Raw genomic sequence first — 13,579 nt, forward strand, 5'->3', positions numbered from 1 at the left:
TCATTTGGGCCAGCGGCTGAGCCCATGCTATTGAAGGGGCAGTTACCTCAGCAGGCAGAATCGCCAAGCTCTTCACCAGTAGGAGACAGGACATGAACAGTCACAGGTACCAGTACAGGGTTTGTACATGCTTCTGGAGAGGTTAGTGAGCATGTTCTGGTTGACAGTGCATCTGGCCATAAACAAACACTGACTCAAGCCTTGCTGGTCTATACGTAGGTTTTGCAATCAAAGTTTATGCAACAGTCTGGAAATACAGTTTCAGGTTTGCATACACACCAGAGTCACATCCAGATGAGCAGTGCCAAGAAGAGACTTTTTGATTCTGCAAGAATAGAGCCAAATGCACCACCATAAATCCATTGGACTGTTCCATCAACTTGCATTTATGGCTGTTCAGTCCTCACTGGGCATCCATCTGTCCCAGGAAATTCCCCCATGGAAATGCTGCAGTGTGAAAAAGCATTCAGGGCTGCAGCCTGAGCGTCAAGAGGACACAGCAGTAACCCTGCGGCTGTAGCTTTCTTGGCTTTGGGCAAGTTGTTACCTCCTCACAGACAAAGCAAGGTGATCCCATGCTCTGTTTACACTCACTCTTCTGGGCTTTTCCCTCAGTTCTTTGATGAAGGATTGAGTCAATCTTCCCCTTGCTCCAAAGAGAATCACGGAGCTGGTGGTATGAATGATCACACGTTTAGGACCGTATTTTACATGTGACTAGGAACAGAATAACTTGTTTCATCAATGCATGAAGTCTGTTTGTTTGATTAAGCTTTTATTCACCCCCAGGATGTTTTGCAGCAACACTTCTATCACCGAACATTGAGCAACGTTCTCCGCAGTTCTCATGACTATTTGAGCTGTCCTTTGGCACACTGGACACCACCATGGCCTGCAGTGTGTGTGAGAAGCAGAGCTAGTGGTCAGGTGAAAGGTCTCCAGCTGTCTCCAGCCCCAGCCGCAATGCACACCTTGGGGCAAGTCAGCGAGACCTGGTGCCTCCTCCCAGGCCACAGACAGCGTGGAGGAGCCTCGGCACACAGAAGCCCAGAAGCACAGAAGTAGGGTGACAGAGAGCTGAGCGTGAGGAGTTAACATAGGGGAAGGCAGGAGGGGCCACCCTGGAACAAAGAGGTGGGAAGCAGAACATGTCTGTGCGCCCCAGGGGCTGAGCAATTACATTTGGCAGTGCTCTTCTGAGGCGGCTTTTTTTTCTTGCTGCCCTGGGAATACAGTCAGAGCTGCCTGTTAGGAAAATATCAGATAAGAATTCCATGTAATTTCCAGCCCCTGAACAAGTGAACAACCTAAGATAAGTGTTTCCTCAGGCTTATATTTGATTCCTGTGGAAATCCATATGTGCTTATAGGCCACCCACATCACACCAGTGCGTACCTGCTCTTAAGCTGACATTTTGTACAATAGCAAAGGGATAAATCCTTCATTTTGCACACAGGGCTTGAGGTGGGTGTCAGAAGCAGCCTTTGCACACATGGAGCAGGTTGCAGTGGGCTGCTGTGAGCACAGCCCTAGCCCCAGTCAGGCCTGCATGGCCTTCGTGCAGCATATGCCACTCTCCTGGAGAAGCATCCAGAGTGATGGAAGCGGCCCTGTGGCCATTTTGAGGGAAAGGCAATAGGCTGGGATACAAGAACCACCGTGCCTTGTGCTACTTATCCTCTCCCCAGTAAAAACACACCACAGGAACAACTCCATGTCCTCCTGGAGCAATTTCATTATATCTGTACCATGGACCCTGAAGCAGACTCTGGTTCCCTCCCCAAGAAAACCGGCTGCTTTTCTCCACTCCAGGCTGACACTTAGGATCAGGCTAAAAGGAGCTGAAGCATAGAGGATGAAGGCAGTTAGAGTGAAACTGGGACCAAGAAATTTGGCAGGACCTGTGATGATGTGTACAGACTAATCCCAGCTCTCCAACAGAGTAACTAATTAACCTGGTTTCTTTGCCCTGCTGATGTGGCTGTATTGGTTTGGGGAAGCTGAAGCAGCTCTCCCGCCAGTTTTAGTTTGCAATATGACAGTGCTTTGTGGTGCACAGATCTTGGATACCTTCCAGGCACATTACTTTAGCATGTGCCCTGGGCAACTGCAGTCTCCTCTTTCACAACTTGAAGAGAAGACCCAAAATTTTCAGAAAGACCTCTTTTTGATCTTTTCAAATTGCTCAGACACTTTTAAACTTTGAGTTTTAGAACATTAAAAAAATAAAAATAAAAAATAACAAAAAATTTTTTGTATTCTTGTTTTCATTTTAATATATAGAATCTACGATTCCATATTATTATTTATAACTTCTCATTAAAATGAAATGTTAATTATTTTGTTATTTTTCATTAATATAATTTTAATGCTTTTGTCCTAAAAGGAATTCCATGTGATGAAGGACTAGAGAGGGGAGAAAAAAAGGGGAGTAGGTAGGTTTTTTAACCTATAGTTTTAATACAGAATCCTGACTTTGAAGATCAAGCAGCATATATAGGAAAAAATAAATTGACAAATTCACTGGTGCCTGCTAATCTGCATTATGGAGAAACACTCATTTACTCATTCCATAAAAATTATATGGGTCATATTTTTTAGGGAGAAGTTGGAAGTCATACAGAAGCGTATCTTCCAGCTTCACATCTTACCTGCAGAGACCAATCCATACAGGTGACAACACGATGCTTTGACCAGTGCTCATCGTAGAACTGACGGTTAAAAGAAAGGTTGGCTCCTGCTTGAACATCTCTGTGAATTCAAACAAAGTGACACTTCTTGAAGTAACAGAGTTCAAATGCTTTTAAAATCAGTGCAGAAGTTTCCAACTACTTTTTCTCAGACCTCTGGAACAGTTTGCCACCTTGAGTTAATTGCTTTCACCAACAGTCTTGAAAGAGTCTAGACTTGGACTTTGCACCATGGAACAAATTTTTTACATATTTCACCCAACCAGATTTCTTAATTTCCACTGCCTTCCTGCCTTCTCTAGTTGGCTCTTTTTGGGACACCCCTACCCCTATCACCCCTACCACCTTTCTCTCAAGACCAGGTCTGATCCTGGCATTCAGCATCTCCTTTTCTGAACATTCATGTCCAAGCTACAACCAAATCTCTCTTCTTTTTGACTCCCAAAATCTTCAAGTTACAGTATCTCCTCCCAGTCATGGAGATGGCAGATGCCTTCTGGCACCACTGTGACTGGCTGAAGCTCAGTGCTGGATACACAGCCACTGAAACCTAAATACTTCCTGTCACACGAGCAAGCATTGCTTCTTGCACTCCTTATCCATTGCTGAACATGCAGTGTGCCACCTTCTGTCTTACGTGTTTAGATTGCAGATACTTTGGGAGACTGTGATTTTCAGCCACACAGTGCACGGCACAGTGCAATCTGTTACTGAGGCAGCAGTATCTGCAGAAATACCAGTATTGAAGCATACAGATGTATGCCTCTTAAAGTACTCATGCACATCTACATATCTGTGTGTACGTTTCCATGTTTCAGTTATTATTCAATGATTCTCTCATCCAAAAACTGAAAAAACAACAACAATCTGGGTAATACTTTAAAGGAAAAAAAAAAAAAAACAAGAAAAACAGCAATGAGGTATGAAACTCTTTTACAAAATAATTTAGACTAATAAACTCACCCAAGACTTCAAGGGGAGGTTTTAACCCTTTCTTAACTATATAAGTATTTAGTTTAGTTTCAAAATTAATGCTTCCAATGAATACCAATGGCATTGGTATTCTTTATATAAGCTTATTATACAAAAGTAACCAAATCAAAACTGACCCATCTTTCTCTTCTACGTCTCTGCCACTGTAGTCAAAGAATATGTCTGAATCTTCAGCCAAAGCTCGCTCAATTACACGTATTGTCCGGTCAAAAAATATCAGGAATTCTTCTGAATGGAGAACTTGCTGTTTTTCTTCTTCCGTCAATTCTCTGGGAGGAGCTTGGAAAATTAAAAGATGCAGTTAAAAGTATGACATTTCACTCCTTTCCAAATGAATCAACATCTTCACTGAGTTTCTTTAGACATGAAAGCTTGCTGTAGCACCATCAGGGCAAAAATCAAAGCTCTACTCTTAAAATCATGACTACGAATTCTTTAGCACATCTAAACATGCTCCTGTGTGTTACCAGAAAGTAGCACTTACATAGAAGAGATCCTATATCTTACATATTTATTATTCTGCAATGGAAAATACTTAAAGCCTCAGATAAAATAAACACAGTGTTCCTATTTCAGGAAATTGCTCTGACTGACATTTAGGCAATACCTAGCTTGAAAAAGCAGAACACTTATGTAACAGGGGATCTGTCAGAGGAGCCAAAGATAAAATAATCTGCTCAACTTATAGCACAGTTCTTTGTATTAAGAGGGCTCTCATAATCTCTCCCTTCCCTTCTTCCAATTTCTTCTTGGTATCACAGATAAATTTTGTCTTCGGGCTTTTGTGAAGCAGTGAAGTAAATAACTGAAGACGCTCTCTGAGGCAGCAAAATCTAAAGTGACTGACCAAACTCCATTTTCTCTCAGGCATATTTATTCCCTGCAAGGCAATCCTAAGAGCCAGAGCAACAAATACACTGTGGACACTGTTTGTCCAGGGCTGCCTGGGACAGGTGGGAGTCACCTCAGGCAGGACAGCCTGGTCCCTGGAACATGGAGCTGCTCCTTTCCTTTTGGCAGAGATACCAACTCTTTCATTTCAGAAGGGTATTCCCAGCATGACCCTTCATCTGAAAATTTCAGGAAGCACCAGTTTCGCTTCTCTGTCAGTTTAATGACCTGTTGGTAAATTACAGTTAAAATGTGAGCATTTAAGGAAAGAAAGTTGGATGCTGTTATTGCTGCGGTGCAAAATTCTGTTCTCAATTACACCAGCAGGGTCATAGTGATAATATAGCAAAGTTTTGTGTCAGTTATGCCTTTGCCAGCATGTGATTTTAAACAAGCATTTTAGTTGTATTTCAGAATCACTTACATTTCAAAAAATGCCATTAGCATCTGTATAGTTACACCAAACCAACTTTGCAACTGTGTCAAATTCCCAGCTTGGAAAGCTCTGTTGGCGCCACAGGAGTTATGCTAACAGAGAACACTGTTCCAAATTCATGATTATGGACACAAACAGACAGCTTTATTGCAGAGTTACAGAAAGGGACGTAGCCCTTGCTCACCAGTCCATGCCCCATGGCTCATGCTGGGTTTTTTGCTGACAGCTGTCCAAAGAGGCATTTGCAGGTGTTTGCCTGGATACAACTCCACCACCAGCCCCTGGGGCAAGGATGGATCTGGAGGCACAGAAGGCAGGGGAAACACCATGGCAGGCAATTGTGCAGTGCTCAGCTTCCCAATTTGCAAAGTATTTGCTTTTAGAGCACACTCTGTGCTCAGGAGAGGCTGTTATCATCACAATTAGGTTTGCCTAACCTGCTCAAAGCTTTTGCTCTAGAAGACAAAATCTCAGTCTAAATATAGAGGGAAAGAAAAATGTGAAAGGTAGAGAAGCAATTTTGCACTCAGGAGATGAAGCAGCGAAGAAGTTAAAACTTGAGCCCCGATGGACTCCTATGGCCTCGGCCCTCTGCCTCCTGCCACCAGGTTTGTGGTCCCTGCAGAGCTCCACACATCCAGGGACAATCTCTGTTCCTTGCACAGTCCCCCTGCACAGCAGAGCAACTATTACCAAGGCGGGAGCACAATTTGCCTCTAAGTGCTTTAGACAGAAGCAATGCATGTGAAAAAAGAGAATGAGTAGAAAAAAGTACAGGTTGACCTATTGCAGCATCCACTACCAAACAGTAATTGGCACTAGGGGAACTGATCTGGCAAGGAAGTCTGTAATGAGGGAAAATCCCACTGTCACCACTAAGCATTGCATTCTGAGAATCAAAGGCAACAAGCACGACAGTGCAGCAAAACGGCTTAAAGGGGGAGCAAATTACTGCAAATGCAACTAGAAAACTCATTTTAAACTGCTCCAAGTGCTGAAGATTATTCGCTAAATCAAATAGTCTGTACAGGTTGGAGATATAAATTTATTATTTGGTCATTTGCCGACGTGGACTGACAAAGAAAATACAACAAAAGATCAACAGAAAGGAGATAAGCAAAAACTAAACAGCCTGGGAGCTGTGGGGTGTTCACAAGCAATGGAGACACAAATGATTGCAGTTCTACCTCAGCAAAATCTCCCTTGCAGTTAGCAGCAATCTGTGGGAGGCCAGCAGTCTATTTATTAAACCCTCTTCGGCATCAGAAACACCTCGGCTAAAGTTTGTAGGGCATAAATCAGCTTACCTCATCCACCCAACTGACACACCAGATGCCCCCTGGCGATATTAAGCTTCATATTTTAACCTTATTTTCTTCTTTCATTCGTCTGCCTCTGAAGTTTTATTTGAGGCAATCTCTCCTTGCAAGAATGTTAACATCTTTACTTTTTCCACTATAAAACATTTCTGAACTACTGTGAATACATGGAGTAGAAGCAAGAAACAAAACAAAACAAAACAAACACCATACAAGCTTGTTCTCTCAAGTATGAAGATTTTCTAAAGATTTTCTAACCATTTATCTTACAGAGCTGCTTCCATTTTCTCCTTGTTCCTGTCTGTCCATTACCCTGAATAAAATAAAAAGAATCTATGTAATTTTCTGCAATTTCTCTTCCTATCTGGAGGCTTTTGGTTACTTTGATCTCAGCTTTCAAGAGACACAGACTCTCTTCAAGGAAAACTACGAGAAACATAAGTAGCTGATCAAAGAATTTCTTGTTTTGTTTTGTTACAGAGACCTATGTGATGCGACAGTATCTCCTGAAATTCTAGGGAAGAATTCAGCATTTTCTATCAAGTATCTTCTCTGCCTGGAGTTAAAACCAAACACACCACATCTAACCCTCCCCGTCTAACAAAGCCCAGCACGACGCTTTGTTTCCCAGTTCTGGAAGTTACACGCTCATTGCCTGAAGAGCAATGAATGCTACCAAAAAGGAAGCCCCCCACTTGGAAAAAAAAGCTGATACAAAAGCGTTTCCCTACATTGCTAAGTAAAAAATGCTCCAGTCTTGTACTTATCTGACAGTAGCAGGACAGTGGTAAACAAAGAGTTGTGATAACAGTGCAGGATCAAATTCAGAAGTATTTATAAAAGATGGTTTGAGTCTTGTGAGGGAACCAAGAAAATATTTAAAAACCAGAGAATGACCCATATTTAAATAAGCTCAATAGTAGAATATTCTTCTGCAATGTAAGCAATTGTAAAAACCTGGCAAAATAAGTGAAATCCACTAAAAGCAAAAAAGAAAATAAGACCAGCAAGCATAAGGGAATGAAAGAAAGGGTGAACTAATAAAAACAGTACAGCAGGAAGCAGCCTCGTTATGAGAACAGAGATATAACGAGAGACAGAAGGAGATTAGCAAAACCCTTTTAAGAGCTGCGTTATTTCTTTCAGTGCACATTTAAATCCATGCAGACTTCAGATGTGCTGACTACTGAGCGCAGCAAAAATGTAAGGTGTGAGAACCGCGAGGTGCTGAGCAGCTCTCTGCAGCTCTTGGTCTCTGTCTTCTTGCAAGCCTCCTGTTTTTCTGGTGTCTCACTTTCATGTTAGACTTGATATATGCCATGTCCAAGTTTGATGGATGCCATGTGCGAGTTATACTAGGTTTAAAACACAAGTCCCTGCACAGTGCAATTGCTGAATGGGAGATTTTGAGGCGCATTTGGAATTTTTCAGTGCTGGAAAAGCAGTGTCTGGAGCCTTGAATTCAGAGCTCTGCTGGGCAGGGCTGCACCCACTGCAGGGGCTTGAGGGTCTGCGTCCTTGAGCACACCCTATGTCCTTGAGCTGAGCTACCAGGAAAGACAGATGCCCCTGCCCTAGGTGTGGGATTGATGGCAGAGAAACTGTAGAATTGCAGGCTCTTATACACTCCAGTAAGACTGCAGGACCAAGCCACCAGCCTGTCCTGCCTCTCTCCTCCTGATGCTGGGTTCAGTGAGAGCTGGACTGTCTCCCCACGTGCACCATGAGAACACCACAGATACGCAGTCCTGTACCCACGTCCAGGGAAGGCATGGTGGGTCTTTGAAGCTGCAGATCCCAGCTTCCCCCTTCACAGCCTTTCATGCTGGTTTCTGTGGATATATCCAGGGCTTCAGATAAATGCAGGTTGAGGCCCACTTTCAAGACCCAGCCCGTCCTGCTGTTCATGTGGTTTCTCCTGACACAAAGAGGCGCCTGAGGTGGAGCTCCGGAGCTCTCTGGTGGTGGAAAGCCCCATCCCACCCGATGCCACAATTTGGGACCAGGCTCTTGTTTATGTGGTCAGGAGAGGCTGGGAACAGGCAAGGCCCAGCCCAGTTCCCCGGCAGGTATCCCACACTTGGCTCTTCCCAGCACAGTGTGAGACATGGGTGACAGCCGGCAGCCACGTGGAAGAAACATGGCGGGATCGTCAGGCTTCACATGCTTCCAGCAGCTCAGCAGTCAGGTTCCCACCTCCCACCCCTACTCTGTGGGTCTACTGCTCTGCCCGCTCTTCTTCCCCACGGTAATGGAGGGGTCATGCCAGATGGGCAGGTGTCTCGTGTGCCTTGCAGCAACACTGGGACATGTCCAGCGCTGCGCTCTGCCCTGCTCAGGGGTCTGCTGCACTGTCCCACCCAACCCTGCAGAGCAACTCTGGGGAAGCGCGGGGGAAAGATGAGGAAATTAACTGTGTAATAAACGTCTGTAGAATTAAATCAAACTACCTATAAGCCACTGAGAGAAAAAAAAAAAAAATCACATTTCCTCTTAAAATACCATTATAAAAATAGAGCACTCCTGTCCCGTTGGCTTGGGGAAAGGGACTGGGTCCAATCATTATTTTTCATACCGACCTATTTTTGAGTTATGATCACGAAAGAATTGTCTGCTTCTCTCTCCGAACACTTCCCTCTCCCATGCTTTTTTTTTTTTTTTTTTTACACTCCTATAACTCAAAAAAGGCCATGCTGATTTTTTTAATCTGTTAAAAATGTGCTCTCTGAGCTGAAACCAAATTTCAGCCCAGAGCAAATTTTTACGGCTGGGTTATAAATCCCTGAAAAACAGGATTCATAATGGAAGTGCTGACACAGCCTTAACTACTATATAGCAGTGTGAATGGCGCCACTATAATATCTATTAGAGATTCTTTAAAAAGTTTGCAAAATATTGTCTTGCCTTGCAGAGGAAAAGAAGCCAGAGTGCTTAATGCCAACATAAACATGCTTTTAACCCATTATGTGCTAATTTGCAGAAAAGCTATTAATTCTGAGTAGGCGCACAGAGTGCACTACCGACAGGAAATGTTCTTAACTCCTGTTTGACTTGTAACATGGTTTTAATCACTTCCATGAAACACAAACGATGGCTTCAAACTCTGAATGTTGCTCAGAACATGAGAAGGGCGATTACAACAGAGAGGAAAACAGGAATTTGTTGGCAAAAGGGCTGAAGCCAAAAGGGAAGGAGCTACACCAAACAATAAAAATGGGACTCCATTCGCTGTCGACTGGGGATGATTGCTTCATTTGACTCACAGCATTTAATGCTAGCTATCAACATGCTACTATTTAATCTCTGTCATGACACATACTGCGGGTCAAGTTCACTTTCTATCAGGCAATGAACATCTTTTCTTCTTCCTTGAACTCAGTCAATTGTTAGCACCTCACAGAGCCGGTTCTGCTAAACAGGCTGTGCCTTGCTTTTGCGTTCTGCAGTTTGTGTGTGAGGGACTGGTGCTGAACTAATTCTGCTCACCTATCATTCCCATGGTCTGCTAGGTAGGGAAGGGGAGCGTGTCCCCAAGACTGAAAGGAATAGAAGATGTTGAAGATGGTGCTTGGTCAGCAAAGTTCATAAAAAGACTTGCTTGAAAGTCCAGCAAAAAGTAGAACAAATCGATTCTGCGGTGTATTTAGATTCTTTCTTCTTTTCTTCATACAGGAATTCATGCTTTCTCTCAGCTAGCATTATTATTATGTGGAAATAGATGGGGATGGGATCAATTGTTAGCTGAATCATATAGGGCCATTCAGCAACAAAGGACAATGCATAACTGCAGTGACATAAGCTTTTATGGCTTCCTGTTGTCATTAGGAAAAGTGATACTGTGCTAGGCCACTGATTGCTTGAACTCGTGTAAGTTTACCCCACACTTTTAGGAGGAAAGATAATTTTTTGAAAAAGTCATTTTTTCTCTACTGCTGTGCCTCTTGTTCATGTCTCTGCAGTCTCTTCTGTGACTCCTGTTTCTGCTGTCACTGCTGTTCTCTTCTGCCCGTGCCAGTGGTGACTGGGGGCAGTGTGTGAAGCAGAAGGATGTGAAGGGGAAGGAGTGAGGTCTTCCCTTCTCTTTTCTCCAAGAACCAAAAGAACAATGGGAACTGTAGGATTTAGGAGCAGATGATTTCCATGATGCTCTTAAGACGGAAGAAAAATTAGTTCATAATCAGAACAGTATGGCTAGTACTGCAGCTCATTCCCGTGTATGTGGACCATAAAAAGCAGTCAGTGTACCCCAGATTCTGGTTTTTCTGACACTGACATTAGTCATGAAGACTCCCCTGGATGAGAAAGAAGCACCCACTGCTTATTCACAGTCACAGTCAGTGATTTCATGGGCTTCTCTGTAAACTAACTCCACATTTTTTCTATAATGAGTCCGTCTCGTGAAAAACAAAACCAAGGTCACAGAATCATCCTGATAATGATCACTACAGCATGAAGTGTCTTAGGCCCTACCTGTGGAAGTAAGTTACCTTTCAATAAGGTGTACAGTACAATGAACAAACCTGGCAATAAAAAGCTAAGAAATGTTGAACAAGAAACTGATTTCCTCTCACAGTGAATTTGCTGGTATTTCAGACCTTTTCCCAAATTCCATGCAAAACAGTCAATACTCAGTAAATTCCCAGACACATCCTTCTCTTAGAACGGGTCAAAGTAAATGGGAGGCAGAAGGAGCATCTAGAGCGTCCAGTGCTGACATAAACCACTTTAACACAGGCTTGTACAAGAAAGAGGCTGTAACCTGAATTTCTGTCCCTTGTAACAATTGAGAATGTCTCAATCCAAAGACATAGAAGACCTGGGAGTGCCTGGCTTCAGTTTTGGCCTTAAATTCCCTGGGGAAAACTCCCACAAAATATTTTGACAGTCTACATTTTCCATTGAAATGGCATTCTGCCGGAAGTTGCCTGGCCCCACCAGGTTTAGTTTTGCCCCTCTCAAGCAGACAGACAGTTATGAGCTCTAAGTACCTTTGAAGATCAACCAGCTCTCTGGAGCTGCTGGAATGCCCGGCATTCACATTTTAAATCTTTCACTTAAGTAGGCTTTTTAAACCAGAGGACAAGTAAGCACCAGTCCCGGAATCCAAAAATCTCTGGTTTCCAAATTATGAGGACATGTTGCTTCTTCTGAACAGCAGAAATCTTATGCTGGGTCACTGGGATGCAGTGTTTTGCTTTAATACAATTAACGAAGCCCTGAATCAAAAGAACTTGTGACCATTTCACTCTTGCATTGTTCCCTATAACAGAAGTACCTGTGGAATAACTACATGCTGGATCAAGTCCTTTAAAACTGTAACAAAATTATTTTTGTTTGTTAAAGTACCTTCTTTTGTTTCCTGCTTCTGGTCTTGATTTTCTGTCTCCAAGTCATCCTGTGCTTTTGGTTCCACCATTTCTTCATCATCTTCATCCTCTGAAAAAAGCAATGAAAAAAAATTGTGAGATTTTCCACTTTAAGGGGAAAGGGACATAATATATCTGTCTTTTTAAAAATCATAATCTATTACTAAATAGAGGTAAAGCATAAGTGAAAACATTTACTATACTCAAAGTGTCCCTCTCGGAAACAAACCCCCAGACTGCAAGACAATCTCCTAACCCAGGGCACCTGCCACTTGTGCTCCCTGTAGCAACTTCCCATCTCAGATGACATCTGAATATCTCTTTGACCTCAGAGATGACTTCTTAGATGGCACGAGAACAGATGCAAACATGTTTCAGCCTGGCAGCTATTCCAAAGTTGGGACACCTGTTATCCAGACACCTCATTTCCAATTCAATTCTCAGCAGATTAATTTATCTTTTGACCTACAGGAAGGGGTTAAATAGAAGTCTGACCTCAGGTCAGATGCCACTAGTAAGCAAATAAGCATGGCACAGTTCTGAAAAGTCATCATCGTCAACGAGGGGAACACAGCAACCAAAAGCAGCACTTGGAGCTTAAGAACGATTCTTGCATTAATATAAATTTAATGAACACTAAAATTTGACACATGTCAGTTAGTACTGCCAGATGTTTTAATGACCTTTCCTGACCTATGCAAATGCCTCTCTCCCTTCTTCCCTCTCCCCACATTCACGTGTTCTTGTTTTATTCAGAAGGGCAAACCATTCCTTTCTTTACGCCTTTTTGAAGTTACAGCAGTTCTGACTGCCCAAACCAAAACATAATGCAGTAGAGCTGGAAAGACAGACCAAGACCTCCTTACTTCTCTCCAGCTAGAGCAATGCAATACACTCCCCAGAGCCCAGGCCCTGCATCCAACCCACTCACATCGTCCAGAGGGTACAAACACAGATCCAGCGAACTGCTAACACTGGCAATAGAGGTGATACTAAAAGTGGGAGTTACAGTAATTAACAATTAGGCTGTGTAGAGAAGGGTTCTGGAGCAAAGACGTACCATCAAGGCACAGTAAATACTGGTGCACTGGGTGGGTCCACTATGTGACAGAAAAACGTTCTCTTGGCCTGAGGCATCCGGCCATCAGCAAAATTGTGGTAGGTCCTTTGGGGCTTTCTGAGCAACCCACTCGTCACCATATGGCCCATCAGGACACGACCTTCTGCAGGCCCACTCACTGCTCTAACACCAGCAGTGTGTCTGGCGGCAGCAAGGGACACTGTCGTGATGCTCGAGCTGCTCGGCTACCGGCACCTTCTCCTATGCAGACTGATTATGATCAGCCCCAGCTTCTCACAGCGATGTTGCTGCTGACAGGTTGCATTCAGCCAACAGTAACACACAGCTGTATTTTGTTTTCAATAACCTAATAGGCACCATTCTATTCCCATCACTGCCTACCTGAAGACTCCTCCCTGAAGCCTACAGAGTGCTGGCTGCTAGCTGACATCTCAGCTACAGAGCATGACTTAGCCACAAAACCAAGGAAGTGTCTTGGCACGGGCAGTATGCTTTCCCCTTTTGGGAAAATAATGAAATCTTGGCATAAGATCTGCCATCACTTCCCCTATCACTAGTGAAAAGATGGAAAGCTCAGAGAAAAGGAAGGAATAGGTACAACGTACGCTCACTTTGATGCCTCACTTGGCAATCATGTTTCTCTAGGTACCCTATCTACTCCTTGAAAGAGTTTCTAGTGAGCAAGCCAGGGCATTTAAGTCAACAGAGCACATACACTGCTCTGCATACTGTCTGAAAGGCAGCTAGCATCCCACAGCACCAGCAGAGGGTCGAAGAGTGTATTTCACCGTGAGTACACACAG

At 43.4% G+C, this 13,579-nt stretch overlaps 1 protein-coding gene across 11 annotated transcripts in view; it reads right to left on the reverse strand.

Moving 5' to 3' along the window:
• Nucleotides 1-13,579, reverse strand: part of DYNC1I1 (dynein cytoplasmic 1 intermediate chain 1) — a 207,602-nt gene that overhangs the window by 72,733 nt on the left and 121,290 nt on the right. For all 11 annotated transcript variants that reach the window (XM_042816549.1, XM_042816554.1, XM_042816551.1 and 8 more), the window contains 3 exons: nt 11,676-11,765; nt 3,800-3,962; nt 2,652-2,751 (listed from right to left, as the gene is read on the reverse strand). In XM_042816549.1, the coding sequence (XP_042672483.1) occupies nt 2,652-2,751; nt 3,800-3,962; nt 11,676-11,765 (353 nt within the window). The remainder of the gene's footprint in view (nt 1-2,651; nt 2,752-3,799; nt 3,963-11,675; nt 11,766-13,579) is intronic.

Source organism: Centrocercus urophasianus, unplaced genomic scaffold, assembly GCF_019232065.1.
Source record: "Centrocercus urophasianus isolate 14NV4802_14NV808 unplaced genomic scaffold, USGS_Curo_1.0 seq_16, whole genome shotgun sequence".
Classification (NCBI taxonomy): Eukaryota; Metazoa; Chordata; class Aves; order Galliformes; family Phasianidae; genus Centrocercus; species Centrocercus urophasianus.